Source organism: Trachypithecus francoisi, unplaced genomic scaffold (assembly GCF_009764315.1).
Source record: "Trachypithecus francoisi isolate TF-2019V2 unplaced genomic scaffold, Tfra_2.0 Lachesis_group1, whole genome shotgun sequence".
Taxonomy (NCBI): Eukaryota; Metazoa; Chordata; class Mammalia; order Primates; family Cercopithecidae; genus Trachypithecus; species Trachypithecus francoisi.
In genome coordinates, this window is record NW_022681454.1 from 159,662,975 (window position 1) to 159,682,187 (window position 19,213).

Genomic DNA, 19,213 nt, shown 5'->3' on the forward strand with positions numbered 1-19,213 from the left:
GCATGTAGTGATATTCAAATATATAATAAGTACCCATATATGAAGTAAAGCATATTATTTGAAAAAAAAAAAAAACTACCTGGGGCGAAAACAAATTTCATTGATTCCTGTTTTCACCCACCACTCTTTTACCTCTTTCTTCTTTCTACTACTGATTTATTAAACTCAGTTAACTGCTATGATAAATTTATAAATGATGAGTACAAATCAATTCATCTAACTGACATAGTGTGGATGAAAATTCTTAGGTGTTTAAAGCCTACAGAAACAATTTGAAGATGAAAAAAAAGGGCAAGGGGAGAGGGAGGTAAGTATTTATATTTGTGGAAAATCAAAAGGGCTGTCAAATGTACTTACCCCAGAAATTGAAATAGTGAAATTCCTCTTAATCTTTCAGTCAATTAGTTTTGGGCAATTTTCTCTTCCAATTTAATAAATCAGAAAAGGTGTTTGGCAATGTCTGGTGCATCATGATCCCAACTATTTGAAGGCAACTATTTAGTGCACTCTGTTGCTGTGCTGTTGATGTTATTTTAATTTAAACTCTAATTATTAACATTTTAGATGTATTTATAATTGTAGCTACTATAATATTATGCCATTTAAAATTTGCTTTAAAGTGGGCATCCTGTGTACTCAGTCTTTCCCACCCTGTGTCCCAAGAATATTTGTGACTGTCACACACTCATACACTTACACTTGTACACACACACAATGACTAGATGGAATTTCTATAATTTGGATAGAAAAACACCCTTGAGGCTGGCCACAATGGCTCACACCTGTAATCCCAGCACTTTGAGAGACCAAGACAGGTGGATCACCTGAGGTCGGGAGTTCAAGACCAGCCTGGACAACACAGTGAAACCCCATCTCTACTAAAAATACAAAAATTAGCCTGGCGCGGTGGCAGGTGCATGAAATCTCAGCTATTCTGGAGGCAGAGTCAGGAGAATCACTTGCACCTGGGAGGCAAAGTTTGCAGTGGGCCGAGATAGTGCCACTGCATGCCAGCCTGGGTGACACAGCAAAGCTCCATTTACAAAAAAAAAAAAAAAAAAGCAAAAAGAAAAACATCATTGAATATGTATAAATATCAATCAATTGATGAAATTTTGCAGAAAGACATTCTTGAATGTTTCACACTCTATTTGACAGTCCAGGAGATTCTTTCAGATGATGAAATAAAAAATTAATCTCAATTATTAGACTGCTCATTTGGCACAAATCACATAAATATCATTCATTATACTACTCCCAGTTGTTGATTTTTCTTTACTACTTGTCTTAGTCTGATCAGGCTGTTATAACAAAATGTCATAGACTGGGTGGCTTTTAAACAACAAACATTTATTTCTCACAGTTCTGGAGACGGGGCACTGCAGAATTGGTGTCTGGTAAGGGCCTGCTCTGGTGCATAGACGGATGTGAGATGTGTTTTTGCTGTGTTTTCACATGGTGGATAGGGTCAGGGGAGCTCTCTGGGGCCTTTTTTATAAAGGCAGTGATCTCTTATGAAGGCAGAGTCCTCATTATCCCCAAATCACCTTCCAAGGACTCTGCCTTCAAATACTGTCACCATGAAGATCAAGTTTCAACATATGAATTTTGGGGGGACATAAATATTCAGTTCCTAATACCAGTTAACCGTTAACCTTAGTTAATTCATCTTTTGAAAATAATTTTCTTTTCTTTCTTTTTTTTGTTTTTTTAAGAGACAGGGTCTTACTCTGTTGCTCAGGTTGGAGTGCAGTGGTATGATCCTAGCTCACTGCAGACTCAAACTCCTGGGCTCAAGTCATCCCTCCACCTCAGCCTCTGAAGTAGCTAGGATTATAGGTTTGCACCTCCATGCCCAGCTAATTTTTGAATTTTTTGTAGAGATGGGGTCTTACTATGTGTCCTAGGCTGTCTCAAACTCCTGACCTCAAACAGTCCTCCCAGGGTGGCCTTCCGAAGTGCCAGGATTACAGACATGAGGCACTGCAACCAGGCACAAATAATTTTCTTTAATTAACGTCTTCTTTGAAACGTTTCTTTTATTAAAAAATTCTTCCATGAGTAGAAAAAGTAATTTCTTTTTTTGATTAACCAACATATTTCATAAATAAGTTCTGTTTTTCTCAAAGAGGAAAAATAAACTTTCCTTACTTTTACATTTAATGCTGAAATAATATTGAATTATCATCAGATAACCACACTGACAAAGTAGTAACCTAAGTAATTAATATGAAATCTGAGGATAAAATTATATTAGAAATAAATGTGTATTGATGTCTTCAGCCGAACTATATGTCTTCAGAAATAAAACATCATCATCATGATATAATTGTCATCATCATGATAATTATTTTATTTTCTGATGTATTTCTGAATGCTTCTAAAAATGATGTAAGCGTATTTTCTAATATATAGATAATTACAAAAGCACTTGAACTGATTATTTGGAAACTTTTGTTGAACTTAAATTTGAAAGGATACCAGAAACTAGTCATATGTAGTAATAAGAGGTTGTTCTGCTCCTGAATGTGTTGGACTTTATAGCTCATCACTATTCTTTACAAAAAATTCACTGTATTGTCAGTTGTCCGGCACCACCTTTCCACCACTATTTCCACTTTCTCCTTTATTCCAGATGCTGCTCCTATGTAGGTCGGCGGGGAAATGGACCTCAGGCAATTTCTATCGGCAAGAACTGTGATAAATTTGGAATTGTTGTTCATGAATTGGGCCACGTGATAGGCTTTTGGCATGAACATACACGACCAGATCGAGATAACCATGTAACTATCATAAGAGAAAACATCCAGCCAGGTGAGAGGCATAGGATGTGTTGGGTTTAAGGCTGACTGATCTTTGAATCGTATTTATGCAGTTTATTATTTCACTTTCCCAAAAATGTAAACTTATATTTTTGATATGATAGAGTAACATTTTGCTTGGTTTAAAATTACCTATGATGATTTTATATTTTAATTTTTTTTCCTGGAGACTGTGTGATTTCATGCATTTTTAGACTTGCTTCCTTTTTTAAGATTTAGCTGTTTTATTTCCAAACTTTGGTGCTTTCCAAGAATGGGTGTGAGCTATTGAACCATAAATTAATATTATTAAATATTTCTTTTTTACTTAAACGTTTTTTGTACTAAGTTCTATAAATTATGTTATAAGGATTTTAAAAGGGTCCAAGGTTTGCCATAAAACGTGCTGCTACCATAGGAATCTGCGTTATACCAGGTACAATTTCTGGAGAAAATCCAGTGAAATGAGTCATTTCCAAGCTAATATAAATAGTTTTTTCTGAGATTTTCCTCTTAAACTTGACTACCCTCAAGACAAATTCTTAGGAAAGTTTTCAGTAATTGAAATGTGATTTCTACTTAAAATCCATTTTTTTCTGATCATTGATATTTGATAATGGCCTCAATGTAAGATTTTTTATTTGTTTCACTTTTATGTACATAAAGATCAGTATATTTCAGTTGCCAAAAAATATTCTGTTGTTTGGAATTTTCTCGTAAGGTATTTTAAGTATGTATTTTAAGCATAAGCAAAGTAAAAATGTGTTTTTATTTTCTTATTCATGATCAGTTTTGTTACAAACATTGAATTCCTTCTGTAGTTAACAGTACTGATCTCTTTATTTGCTCATTATATATTTGATGCCAATTATTTATTGAGCCAATTTTAGGCATTGAAGATACTGTCATGAAAACTACAAAGTTTAGTGTGGGATATGTGCATATGTATAAATGATTGCAAATGAGTGAGAAAAGTGACAGTAGTTAGTAATATATGTTGAGAATACTGTAGAGTCCAAGCAAGGCGTGACGAAAAGTGCCTTGGTGAGTCAAGGCAGTTGTAAAGGAATGGAAATTCAGAAGTAAAGTAAAAGTATATCAGGCGGACAGAAGAGTGATTAAATTTCAAGTGAAAGAACTTCATGAGCAAAGCTGCAATTACAGAAAATTGACTTACATTTATGTGACCATTATGGTTGATGCTGTTACAAGTGGGAGATCAGTTGGTATCTTATCCTTTACTTAGAGAAGATTCTCTATGATGTAAACCTGGGGAGGAAATTCAGGTTTTATTCTCTAGCTAGTGGGGAATAATTAAAGAATTATAGGCAGGAAAAGTTCAGATTAAAATAAAGAGAACTCATTTTCGCAGTCAGACTTCCAGCGGTCATTAACTGGGTGTGGGGGGATGTGCCTGAAGTCCAGAAAACCTAATAGAAACCTAAATAAGTAGATACGAGAGATGACTAGGTTCTTAGTTAGGGTAGTACATGTCAAAAGGAAGAAGAGGAAATAGTCTTTCAAAAATATTTTAAGAGGAATATCATCATGTGAGGGGAAATCTTCAAAAGTTTTCTTTTCAGGCCAGAAGATGAATGTTGGTACCATCACATGAGACATTTGACATATTGAAATATTGATAAAACAGCATGTTTTTGAGAAAGTAGGACAAATAATGATTCAATTTAGCATATCCTTGAATTTAAAAAGTCTTTGTATGATCCTTATTTTGTAGAGAAAGGAAAGGTGAGTCTGGACTTCAGGATGTATCTAAAGATAAAAATTTGACATAGATTTGACTAATTAGGGAAAAACTGGAAGGAGAAGAAAAAAGGGTTGAGGATATAAAATGGGTAAAAACAATATTTAAGCAATATTTAGTAGAGTATGTCCTAAAAGACTAAGAATGTATTGCCTAAAAGGTAAGAGAAAAATCAGTGGATTGTGGTGTCCTGGAAGCCAAGGAAATAAATAATTTGAAGAATGGCAAAGTGATCTGTAGAGTTAAATATCAAAAATTAGTCTAAAAAAGTATACTCCTCTATACAGAAGACTCTAATGCATGAACCGACTACCAAGATTCATCCTATATATCACTAGGAGGGAAATAAAGAGGAAATAAATTTGAATGTTATTTCAACTACCACATAAATGAGAACTTGCTGTTAACAAGAGTTATTAGTGTTTTCTAGCCAACAGAAAAAAATAATTTATTGGGTGAGATTTCCTGAATGATGGGAACCACTGTAACAGAGCCATTCCAGTATGAAAGTGTTCATGTTGAAGATTAATCTTCAACAAATTTGTGATTTGCTGCCACTCAGAAACTTAAGATCAAGTCTTAGTCAAGGGTGATGTCTAATAAGCACACACTTGGGCTTCGCATTTGTATGCAAAATCAGTGATTATGATAGGAACCAAATTATTATAAGGATCTAATCCATGTTGGAATATGATTTCAAGAAGGAGGCTTGCCGTTTTTAAAATTGTCAAATGTGGTTTCCCTTAGTGCTATGTATTCTGTTTCTCTTTCCTTCTTTCATGTAATAAGTCTATTTTTCTGTTATTTGGGCTATGTATGGCTATGTTGTTTTTAACTAAAAAAAAAATTATGTCATATACACATTATGTTCTCAAGTTAGATGCATTGAAATGTATTACTGAAGTTGCGTAATGTTCTACTTTCAGAAATTTTTATGGAATATTTTGCCTTAGTTAGAGAGTCTGGTCCCATATTATACTCTAAATTGAAATCTTACAGGTTAGTAAGTATAAAATTAGATCCATAGCTTTTTGAAAATCTCATTGTGGATTTGTTACATTAGACTTCAGACGCCTTATGAGACAAGAGTTTTAACATTTGCCTCTATCATGGGTTGCAGAGAATGTTGAATATTTCCCAAGAATGGTTATAACATAAATAGACCTATCAGAGATTTGTGGAGCACATATTTCATGACAAGGTCTGGTTAGTTAATTTTAAATTATGTATTGTTTAAATTCATTCAAAGACAGACTAAAACACTTTGGTCTGGGACTTGGGTTCAACTCCAGGTTGATTCTTCGTTCTTAATTCTCAAGCAAATACCCCAGGTTTCCTTTATCACATGTAGGAGAGACATAACTCAATTTCTTTATTGCCTTTAGAAAACTCTTTATTAATGTGATCTTTTTATGTTTAATTGAAATATGGCAATGGAATTAAATACCTAAGTAGATGAATGGCATAATAGTTCCATTTTTAGCTCCAAAAGTGAATTTGGAATTCCCATAGCTCATCTTTCTTTGTCTTTTGATGTTTCAAAGCTTTTTGTTACATAAGTGATATGATTTGCACAATCTTTGGGTACTTAAATTGTGAAATCACTAAAACTTAAACTCTGTTTTAAGAAATGTTTCTTTCTGGAACCATTGAATTTAGGTCTGTGTTCTTTTCAAATTTCGAGAACTAATACTACAATACAGATACAAACAAACAGGCAATTGAAAAATCTATTAAAAATGAAGATGTCCAGAAGTTAAACTAACAGATGTGGAGATTTAAAAAAACATTCAAGTTCTGAAGCATATTCTTCTTAATCTCAAAGGAGAACTGCCTTTTCATCAAGAATAAACTTGTTTCATTTTTAAATGAAAGTAGAGAATTGGCTGCTATTGTTTTATCTTGCATGAAGAAATCATGGAGCTAAAGCCTGCAGAGCTTTGTTTAACTAATATTGCTTTTATATCTTTTCCTATTGTTTCATAGAAGCTATCTAAACCAAATAGGGAGATAATTTTTGTGGGACCTGGCAGACCTAGTCATAAAAATGGGAAACTCATTAGATAAAAACATAACTTTTTCTAATTATTTGTACATTACCAAAAACACAGTAACATTTTAAAGAAATAAATATTATGAGGTGGTAAAAGAGCATATATATGAAACAAAGTCAACGTATGCTTTTTGGTAGTCCACCTTTTTGCAGAAATTAACACTTTGTTCCAATTCAATATCGCTTTTCAATATGATGGTAGAGTGAAGACAGATGCTTTTTGCATGTGCCTGTGCGTTTGTATGTAAATTCGATCAACAAGATCAGTCATTTCACAAAGAACAGATGCAGGTGTGGGAAAGGCCTTCTGGTCTATTTTCTGTCGGTTAAAAGGCTTCTGAGATTTTGTTTATCCCTGGTTCTTAGGTCAAGAGTACAATTTTCTGAAGATGGAGCCTGGAGAAGTAAACTCACTTGGAGAAAGATATGATTTTGACAGTATCATGCACTATGCCAGGAACACCTTCTCAAGGTTGGAGTCTCAGGTTATACCTTTTGACTTTTAATTCCTTTCCTCCATGTGGCTCCTCACAAAGCTATGCCTGACATTAGAACTAGAATTGCTTTCAAATATTGCTACCTCACTGCAGAAAGTAGAAAAATAATTCATGAACATGAATACTTGCCAGGAGCAAGTATTTAAAAGGCATTTTAAAAATATATTTTTACATTCTCTACCAAAAATGTGAATTTAAAGTGGTAAGATGGTGTAAATTACATAAACAATTTTATACTTCTAAATCATTAAAAAGTTGAATTAAAAGCATTACCAAACCAATCAGCATGTTAAATTGGCAAAGCATTTTTTAATGAAAATTGGATATTCATAAGCTAAATAGGTTATTTAGCAGCTCAGTTGGAATGTCACAGTCTAGGCGACTTGTGCTTTATACTGTGTATTTTCTACTGCTCAAGTACAACTTACACTCAAAAACTGATGTTACTAAATGAATTGTCAAATAACAGATTAGAAAGATATTTTGTCTCATATAATTTAGAATTCTAGTTCGTCACTCATTAACCTTAAAATTATGTCATTAATGACTTAAAGCTACTTTTAAAGAATGCAATAAATTTGGGTTTTGATCTACTTGATTCTAAAGATGATGTCATCAAGCAAATAGTTCCCAGGTAAGGAATCTGGAACTGCTAAACCATTGAATTCACCCCTTTTTCCATTTATGCCCATTCTATGCTCTTATGTCATTTCAACTCTTTTTTCTTTTGTGCCCACTTATGTCCATTTCACAGTTCATTAACATCTATTTCCGAAGGCAAGGTCAGGAAAAGGGGAAAATATTCAAATTTATTAAGCTGCTTTTATAAAACTTTTTTGGGTAAAAAGTAGAGAAGGGTGTGTAAATGAAACCTTAATACTTGGACACATTTATTAACTATTCTTTTTTTCCAAACCAACGTTTATTATTTAAAAACGTTGTGTTAACTGTGTTTTTAAAATTACTCTTTTCTGAAGTACATTCTTTATAGACATACGTATTCATTTGTTAAAATATAATTAACTATCCAAATGCTCATTTTTTCTAGAATATGAATTTAAGTTTTGATAGAAATACCTACCCAGTAATTTGACCTGAAATTAATCATAAAGAGTTACAGAATTTTATTTTCTGGTAAATGCTTGGAATGGAGTTTTCCATAAAACATGTAATAAATGGGTATTTAGGTTCCACTTCAGTCCAAGTGCCTCTCTGCTGCTACTGAATTATGTTTTTAGAACTAACCTGAGTTTTGGTTCCTTGGAACAGAGAAGGTACTGGAGAGTAGAGAAAAACGATTTATTCTTTTTGTCCTTCACAGTTGATAAATCTTTAGCGAAGTTCTAAATGTATGTTTCTCCTTATTCTATACTCTCTTTCTATGTTACATTGCATATTTTCCCATATATTAATCTTCTCTTGTTACCCATAGTCCGCCTAACCCACACCTGCTTATGCGTTGAATGCCAATCAGCCTTTGTTTATTAACTGATCCTATTGTTTCAAAACCATCTTATGCATTTTTCATAAGTAAACTCAACACTTCTACAGTACAGGAGATCATATCCACCCGTTAGAAGGATAGCCTCATTGTTTCATTCACGTTATTTCATTTTTCGAGTCTTTAAAGAAGCTGTTTATTAACTTACATTTAAATGATTTTCAGGAAAAGAAAAATTTGACACAGGTCTCATTCTGCTACTCCCTCAAAGTTTTTGAATTTTTTTTTTATTATGGAAAAACACAAAACATCAATTTTACTATATTAACCATTTTAGACATAAAAGTCAGTAGTGTTATTTAAGTATATTGACATTATTGTGAAACAGATGTCCAGAACTTTTTCATCTTGCAAAACAGAAACTATACCTATTAAACAACTTCCCTTTTCCACCACTTCTCAGCCCCTGGCAATCACCATTCTACTTCTTGTTTATAAATTTGACTGCTTTTGATATTGTATATTATACATATAATTGTATCTTATACATATATATATGCCTGTACTATAAGGTATAGAGTATTAGTCCTTTTGTGATTGGCTTATTTCACTCAACATTATTTCCTCAAGGTTGATCTATGTTGTAGCATGTGAAAGTATTTTCTCACTTTTAAGGCCAAATAATATTTCATTGTAAGTATATACCACATTTTGTTTATCTTGTCATCCATCAGTGGGCATCTGTGTAGCTTCTGCCTTTTATGAATAATGCTGATATGAACATAGGTGTGCAAATATCTCTCCAGCACGTTATTTTTTTGTATTTGAATAGTAGCCATTCTGAGTGTGATGTCATATCTCATTGTGGTTTTGATTTACATTTCTCTGATGATCAGTGAACATCTTTTTGTATGCTTGGTGGCATTTGCATATCATCTTTGGAGAAATCTTTATTTAAGTCCTATGCCCATGTCTAAATCAGGTTATTTGATTATTTTGTTGTTGAGTAGTAGTTCTTTATATACTCAGATTAAATCACTTATTATATATATATATATATACACACACACACGCATATGTAATTTGGAAATTTTTTTCCGTTTCATAGGTTGCCTTTTCATTCAGTTGACTGCATCCTTTAATGTATACAATGTTGTATGTTTGATGTCATCCTATTTGTCTATTTTGACTTTATTGACTGTGCTTTTTGTGTCATATCCAAGAAATCCTGGTCACATGCAACACCATTAAGGTTTCCCCTTGTGTTTTATTCTAGGAGTTGTATAGTTTGCGTCTTGTGTTTATTTATTTAATGCATTGAGTTAATTTTTTTAAAGTGTTTTTTAAAAAGAGCCCAATTTTATTATTCTATATGTAGATAATCCAGTTTTCTCAGTATCATTTGTTGAAAAAATTGTCACTTCCTAATTGAGGAATCTTGGCACCTTTGTCAAAGATAATATGATCATGTACATGGTGATTTATTTCTGTGTTCTCTATTTTATTTCACTGGTCTATAGGTCTGTCTTTATACCAGTACTGCACTGTTTTGATTACTGTATCCTTGTAATATGTTTTGAAATCAGTTCTGCAAAGTTGGATTGTGAATATTCAAATATTTTTTCTTTTTCAAAATTGTTTCAACTATTTGGTGTATCTTGAAATCACATAGGATTTTTAGGACAAATTTTTCTATTTCAGCAAAAAAAATGTTGGGATTCTGATAGAAATTGCATTGAATCTGTAAATCACTTTGGATGTATTAACATCTTAACAGTGTTAAGTGTTTCAATTCAGGAACCAAGGGATCTTTGTCTCTTCTTTAATTTCTTTCAGCAGTTTGTTTAGTTTTCAGTGTAAAGTCTTTCACTTCTTTGGTTAAGTTTATTTCTAAGTATTTTCTTAATGCTATTGTAAATGGAATCAGTTACCTTTTGGATTGTTTGCCATAAATGTATAAAAATGCAGCTGTTTTTGCATTTTGATTTTATATCCCATGACTTTGCTTAATTCATTGACTGATTCTAACAGGGTTTGTGTGTGTGTGTGTGTGTGTGTAATAGTTAGAATTTTCTATGTATAAGATCAAGTCATTTCCAAACAGTGAGAATTTTACTTCTGTCTGTCCAATTTGGATGGCTTTTATTTTATTTTATTTTGTCTCATTGCCCTGGCTGGGGCTTTCAGTACCGTGTTGAATATAAGTGACAAGCGTGGGCATCCTTGCCTTGTTCCTTATCTTTAAAGAAAATATTTAAGTTTTTCACCATTGATTATGACATTAGGTGTAGGATTTTCATATATAGTTTTTATTATGTTAAGGTAGATTCCTCCTATTCCTAGATTTTTGTGTGTTTATTATGAAAACGTGCTGAATCTGTCGAATACTTCTTCTATATCCGCTAACATGATCATATGGTTTTTGTTCTTTATTCTGTTAATGTAGGTGTTTGAAGTTTCTTAGTTTAAAAAATTCTGAACCCACAGAGTCTATAGAAGTTCCAATTGTCTTTATGATGTTGCCTATCAATATATTTAGGAAATCACTCATGGGAAGAATAGGAATGGATATATAGGGTCTTTATATAAGTGACTATTTTGTAATATATATGCTTCTGAACTGTGGACTGCCCATTTTTCATTAAAAAAGTTGTAAAATTTTACAAATTTTTGTTAAAAGCATAGCTGGTTTACTCTTTCAATGTAGTAAGAACAAATCAGGAACAGTAAGTGAACCATGATATGATCTGTCTCTGCCTATTGATAGTGGCTCACTGAGGAGGTTCAGTAAGATCTTATATTACTTGTCGGGATATGGAGAAAAATAATTGTTAACTCCCTGAGCACAAAAAAGAAGTAAAGAATGAGTGGCTAACTCCCTTGAAATGGAAGGGAGATTACCTTAGTAGACAGAATGAAACAAAATTCATAATTCTGTTGTCTGAAATTGAATATATTCTCTCCAAGATGTCATTGACCTTTTAAAATTGAATCTTTTTTTGAAAGTTAGGAAAAAATTGAACCCCAGAGACCACAAATTTGTTTTTAAACAAATTTTATTTTAAACAAGTTTTATTTTATTTTATTTTGTCTCATTGCCCTGGCTGGGGTTTTCAATACCGTGTTGAATATAAGTGACAAGCGTGGGCATCCTTGCTTGTCATCCATTTTCTCACCTTTATTTTTCTCCATAGTACCTATTACTACCGGGATTATTAATCATTTGTTTAATGTCTTTTAAAAATAGAAAAAGAAAATAGTGAATACTTTGTTAGTACTGAAATACTATAGAAATCTAATACTCCATTAATTTGGGTTTATGTAGTTAATGTATCTGTTGACTCATGCCTCAAGTTACAAGGCTTTTCTCAATGCTACCTTATAATTTGTTTCTTTTTCGATTACACTGGCCTGCCCAGAGTGGTTTCTTTTGAAATATGCACAAACTCTCACTTTTGATATTCAATTCCCATAAATCACTAGCTCTACTTCTCTACTCTCTTTTCAGACAGTATACATATGGAGTTCCGTAGATGTTTAGATCTTGTAGTAAAGAGTTCCAGTCTCCCTATTTGAATTACTTGTATCTAAAGATCAGTGCCCTTTCCCTTACCTAAGAGCTAGGGCAGTTAGTAATAAAATTGCTTGTAGATCATATTACTCATCTGCTTACTGTTTTCCTGTAAATTAACAGTTGTCCTGAGAGTAAAAGTTAAATTATCTGGCTGGTACTCAGACATTTTAGGGGTCCTCTCGTTTCTGAGCTGTTGTGTTTCTTGTTCTTTCTGTCTGGAAATACTGTACTGCCAGTTACCCATATTTCTCTGATCTTCACTTTCTTCATGTGTGACTAAAATGTCAACTTTCAAGTGAGTTTCATTTTGATCACTCTATTTAAAAGCAGTCTATCACTGCACAATCAATATCCATTTTCTCACCTTTATTTTTCTCCATAGTACCTATTACTACCGGGATTATTAATCATTTGTTTAATGTCTCTTCCTCGCATTTGAATATTAGAATCATAAAGGAAGGAATTTCTGTTTGTTTTATTTACTGCTATAAATCCATACCTAAAACAGTACCTAGGAACTGTTTCCTAATGGAAGCTAAGTAGAGCTGAAAATGCTGTTCTTTTAATGCGAATGTTAGTTTAAATTCATTATATTCATTTATAAATTTTGGAAAGAAGTGCTCCATCATTATCTCAATTTAAAAGATATTATAAAAGTTTATTTCTTAATTTAAGATATTTTTATATAAAGATTTATTGTTGTTGTTTTTGGTAAATCCACAAACACACAGCTCATACTTCTCAAACCCTTGAAATAGCCTCCCAGTTCATTTATGTCTTAAACTCCCACTTCTTTAGAGCTCTAAATGTTTGACATACATTAAAAAAAAAATTAGACAGTATTTTTAGGGCATTATATTCAGAACTTTAGGTCATGCATATTAGGAAAAATTCATGAATATTTTACCACAATCTTGATCCCAAACAACTCACTATCTGTAGTTTAACATTATCAGGGCATTGATTGAGCTTTCTTATTTACTAGTTTTACGATGGAAAAATTGAAAAAATTGCTTTAAACTGCCCTAAGTTTTGACATTCTTTGTTGTTGTTGTCTTTTTTTTTAACATATGCTGTAATGCTTGGACTTCTAAGAATACTTAGGTTAAATTAGTAGTTTAATTCAGAAAAATTAACCTATGTATATTTTGTTTTACTCTTATAATCTTAGTAACTTCAACATAGTTTATTGTAGTTTGCTATTAGGGAAATAGACCTCTATGAGGAATCATTGTTTTACAACCTGGTAATCTAAGGAATTCTTAGATCTGCTTGGGAAACCAAAACAAATGTCATGGTGTAATGTACCTTGTGGGGGATTATAAGGTATTCCATATTTTTAAGAACATATGTGTTTCAAGGAAAAAAATGAATGACATCATTGAGTTTATACTAGGCATACACATTTAACGTGCATTTTTTTTTTCTACTTTGATGAAAGTGTTTTGAAAGCCTGATACACTGCTTAAAGCACACAAGGTGTAGTTCCCCTTTGATTGACTTGAGTTTGAAATAAATAACCTTGTAAATGTAAGGAATTCATGAGTTTTTATTTGGTGACTTAGGTGTGGTTTGCTTCTGCTTTTTTTCAGGGGGATGTTTCTGGATACCATTCTCCCCTCCCGTGATGATAATGGCATACGTCCTGCAATTGGTCAGCGAACCCGTCTAAGCAAAGGAGATATCGCACAGGCAAGAAAGCTGTATAGATGTCCAGGTATTGCACTACACAAACACAAGAGCATGACTGTACTTGATTGTGCTCTTCCAGATGAATAAGCCATGATTTACTCAAGCGTTTATTTGTCTCCCTCCCTGTTGGCAAATGATGTGTACAGTTCAAAGTCAATAATCATAAAATGAGGCAGGAGGGAACTATGGAACACCTAATTGCTGTAAATAAAAACAAGTTGTTGAAATCAAAGTTCAAGCACAGGGATAGCATGTTTTATTTCTTTTAATTTAATGAGTGAAAGGGCAAAATAGAAAGGTTGCTTGATAGTCATTGGTTAAATAGTTTCATGATTTCATAGTCCTTTCTAACATAAAAAGAATATCCTTTATTTGAACTTCAGAATTGGATCCTGGGTGATCTTTTCTCACAAATACCATCATTAATGGCATATAAATTACAATTGTATCAGTAGGAATTTATAACTTTGTTGTAAAAAAAAAATTTTTTTCTAACCAGTTGCAAGTGAACTACTGTATGTTTTGCCCCTAAATAAAGTTTCATGAAAGGTCTTAATGTTCTAAGGGAACACTATGCCTTAATCGTTCAAGAAAGAAAAAGATTCTGTTTTCCACATTAGAAATCTAGATTCTATGCATCTCCAGTATACTCACAATATTTGAAATATCTTATAGCAAAGAAACATGCTTAACTTTGCATAACACAGTCTTTTCCAAATTATTTGTCCAAGGAAATCTCCTTTTACCCAATACTTACTTGTAGAATTCACTTTTAGGAGTATTGTTCTAGATACTTGAGGTTGCAGATATAATAAAACAATAACTATAAAAGTTTTAATTGGCTACAAATCTGATAATGTTTGCAGAAAATCAGAGAACTGATGAGTATCTTAATCAATGGCATTTATAATTGCTTATGTTTATTTATATATTGTTATTGGGAAATTCTTATATTAATTAAATTTTTATGATTTCTGGTGTCAGTCCAGGGTACTTTTAGGCTATAGACGAGGGCTAGCTAATTCGTTCATAAAAATTTAATATGTACTCATCGACATACGGTATAGAACCCTTCTGTTGGAAAGATAAAACTCAAGTGCAAGCAAGAAAAAGTGAGTTCGTTGAATAATCCCAGGAAATACCTGGGAACTTCCCAGGAAGTTCATAATTCAGTATGTCATGGTACTTAAGTCATTGACTCAACCCAGTGGATTCTGTTGACAATCCTGCTGAGAGAAGGGATTTCCTATTCCTTAATACTAGATTTGCTAAGGAAAATTGTAAGAAATTATGATTTTTTTTTCAATTTTACTGTAATTGTTAGCTTTCTTGTAATTTAGGACTATTAAGTTTTTAAAAGGGCAGTTGATATTTTTGGAATTTAAAGCTGTGTATAAAAACTTTTACATTACAATGATTCAATAATGAAAGTGGACTTTCAACATTTTTTTGTGTACAAATATATCTGTCTGCCTCTCTAATTTTTCCATGTACCAAAATACATTTCTACTTAATATTCATTAATTTATTTACTTCGTGTTGTTTACTTAAGTTGCATTCATATTTACATAAATGCCTTGAAAACATTTTATGTATGTTAAGTACACATGTATATGTGGTATATTTTTTAAATTCAAATTTCCATAGGAGAAAATGAATTTATAAGAGAGTGATACCACTACGATGAAAGATATGGATGATCCTTGACTAATGTCTAGTAACATTGGGCATATACTTTTCAACTTTTAAAAAGTGAAAATTATTTGATTAATAGCAACTAAGTAAATGACCACTTTATGTATAAAACTATCTTGATTATATCTCTAAATGTATGTCTACATACATTACATTTGAGAAGCACACTAGAGATTTGTATGCACACGGAATTGTAGGAAAGTCAGGAATAATAAAAAACTAAGCTTATGATATTGTAATTTAATTTTTAGCCTACAATTCTTGAATATTTCAGTTATAAACAGGAAGATAATTAGAAATACAGTTTCTAGTTTAGATTTCAATTGTGTAAAATACATTAATGGGCCATTTTCTTACTTGAAATATAGAAATAATAATATGTACACTATTTTGTTTAATACAATAAAACCACATTGAAGAAAGCACTATGATCTGTGAAAAAGTTATTTTGTATTTCTGAAACCGTATGAAAAGCAAATTACTGTATTACAGCTAACAAAGTACCTGGAGTAAGGAAGAGCTAAAAGAGATATGTAAATATACATATATATATATATATATATACACATATATATATCTACACACATATATATGCATATCTACACATATATATCTACACACATATATACATATATACACATATATATCTACACACACACACACACATATGTATATATATGTCATTTAGTGTTAAATTTCAGTTCCCCAAATCTTTGGGAATGACTTTTTCTTCTATCTTGGCCTTGTTTTTCACTTTTGTCTTTGACTCAGTGGTTATATGTGCAGGTTTGTTACATAGGAATGTTGTGTGATGCTAAGGTTTGGGCTGTGAATGATCCTGTCACCCCGGTTCTAAACATAGAGCCCAACAAGTAGTTTTCAATCCTTGCGGCCTCCCACTTCCTCCCCTCTAGTAGTCCATACTGTCTATTGTTCCAATTGTTACGTCAAAGTATACTCTATATTCAGCTCCCACTTATAAGTGAGAATGTGTGGTATTTGGTCTTCTGTTCCCAAGTTAATTCACTTCATATTATGACCTCCAGCTCCATTCAGGTGGCTACGAGGAACAAGATTTCATTCCTTTTATAGCTGTGTAGTATTTCATGGTATATATGTTTCACACTTTCTTTATTCAATCCACCATCGATGGGCATCCAGGTTGAATCCATGGCTTTGCTATTGTGAACAGTGCTGTGATGAACATACCAGCGCATGTGCCTTTTTGGTGGTATGATTTGTTTTCCTTCGGATATATGCTTAGTAATGAGATGGCAGGGTTGAATTGTAGTTGTGTTTTAAGTTCTTTAAGAAATCTCCAGACTGCTTTCCCCAGTGGTTGTTTTGATTCCCAACAACAGTGTGTAAGCATTCTCTTTCTCTACAGCCTTGCCAGTGTCTGTTGTTTTTCATTTTTTTTAATAACAGCCATTTTGACTGGTATGAGCTGGACTTTTTAATGTTCACCAAATAGCCCCCTCCCTTCCTCTTGTTCTTTCTCTTTTCCTCTGTTTCTTTCTCTGCCCCTCTCAGCCACTCTGTGCATGTGATATATCTATCTCCCTTTTTGTTTCTTTCTCTTTCTGAAATAGTTAGCTTTGATCCCTGCATATAGTTATATGTTTAAGGTTCTTCTCTTTTCCTTAAATGAAGTGCACTCATGACTTATCAGGATAAGGACAATGATACTGGCATAAATATACTTACCACAAGCCAAATGACATTAAGTTACACTGATGCAGTAGGTTTACCAATAACTGCAAGTTATGGAATAGAGTTAAAGATTCATAACTGTACCTATAAGTCTAAATAAGGTGACTTATCTGTGAATGACCCAGAAGACAATAAGACTTTATAAACTCAGTTCTGATTGTGTTTGGTTTTCGTACAGAGAGGAGGGGGTTATAAATCTGCATATTCCTTTGAGTTTGTTTTATTCTTACCCTTTGGTTAGAAATTCCTGGTGGAAAGGCAGACAAAAACAAGCAATGGGGAAAGGACTTCGTATTCAACAAATGGTACTGGGATACCTGGCTAGCCATGTGCGGAAGAATGAAACTGGACTCTATCTTTCACCATATACAACCATATACAAAAGTTAACTCAAGATGAATTAAAGATTTCAATGTGAGACCTTGAACTATAAGAAGACTTAAATAAAGCATAGGAATCACCATTCTGGACATCGGCCTTGGGAAATAATTTATGACTAAGTCCTCAAAAGTGATTCAACAAAAACAAAAATTGACAAGTGGGACTTAGTTAAACTAAAGGGCTTCTACACAGCAAAAGAAACTATCAACAAAGCAAACAGACAACCTACACAATGAGAGAGAATATCCACAAACTATGCATCTGACAAAGGTCTAATATCCAGAATCTATAAAGAACTTAAACCAATCCACAAGCAAAACAAATAACCCCATTTAAAATATGGGCAAAAGATATGAACACATACTTCTCAAAAGAAGACATACAATCCGCCAACAAACATATGAAAAAATGCTCATCATCACTGAACATCAGAGAAATGCAAATCCAAACCACAGTGAGATGCCATCTTACACCACTCAGAATAGCTGTTATTAAAAAGATGAAAAACAACAGATGCTGCTGAGTCTGTGGAGTAAAGGGAACATTCATACACTGTTGATGGGAATTTAAATTACTTCAGCCACGGTGGAAAGCAATTCAGAGATTTCTCAAAGAACTTAAAACAGTACTGCTACTCAACCCAGCAACCCCATTACTGTGTATATATCCAAAAGAAAATACATTGTTTTGCCAAAAGGGCACATGCATTCTCACGTTTATCGCCGCACTATTTACAATAGCAAACGCATGGAATCAATCTAGGTGTCCATCAGTGGTGGGTTGGATTTTTTAAAATATGGTACCTATAGACCTGGAATACTAGGCAGTCATAAAAAAGAATGAAATCATGTCGTTTTTAGCCACATGGATGGACCTGGAGGCCATAATCCTAAATCAACTAACACAGGCACAGAAAAGCAAATACTGCATGTCCTCATTTATAAGTGGGAGCTAAATATTGAGCACACATGAGCATAAACATGGAAACAAGAGACACTGTGGACTACTAGATGGGAGAGGGTGGGAGGCAGCAAGGGTTGAAAAATTACCAACTGGGTTCTATGCTCACTACCTGAGTGCAATATGCCTATGTAACTATTTTATACATCTAGTATTTATATCTAAAATAAAAGTTGAAATTAAAAAATGAAAGAAATGCTGGCAAATGAAGCCAGTAAAATATAATTGATTACTTTTAAGGCGAGCTTTTTTTTCTCATCAGTTTTTGCGTACAGCTTCATTAGATCTGCATTTTATGGCACTGTTTTGTAGCGGTTAATTTTGAAAAAAACACTGACCTGGTAAAGAGTATAGTTAGCTATACAAGACTGTGGGTTTTATGGTCTGTGATAAGTAGGGCCTTGAGTCCAAGAGGGCAAGTTTCTAACAGAAAGACTGTAAATACTGCTGAACTTTACTAAATGGTATATAAATTTTTTAATGTATCAGAAGAGTGATGGCATTAAAATGTATCTATTTTAATTTTCCTTAAAATAATACTATCATTCAATGAAATTTATAGCTGATAAATACCTTGTAATCTATTCTTATATTTATTTATGTATGCCAAAAATATAAATTAGGTTGGTATATGAAACCACAAT

At 32.8% G+C, this 19,213-nt stretch overlaps 1 protein-coding gene across 2 annotated transcripts in view; it reads left to right on the forward strand.

The window, feature by feature from the left end:
• TLL1 (tolloid like 1) overlaps positions 1-19,213 on the forward strand; it is a 239,696-nt gene that overhangs the window by 129,237 nt on the left and 91,246 nt on the right. For both annotated transcript variants that reach the window (XM_033215624.1, XM_033215622.1), the window contains exons 6-8: positions 2,636-2,814; positions 6,983-7,088; positions 13,721-13,845. In XM_033215624.1, the coding sequence (XP_033071515.1) occupies positions 2,636-2,814; positions 6,983-7,088; positions 13,721-13,845 (410 nt within the window). The remainder of the gene's footprint in view (positions 1-2,635; positions 2,815-6,982; positions 7,089-13,720; positions 13,846-19,213) is intronic.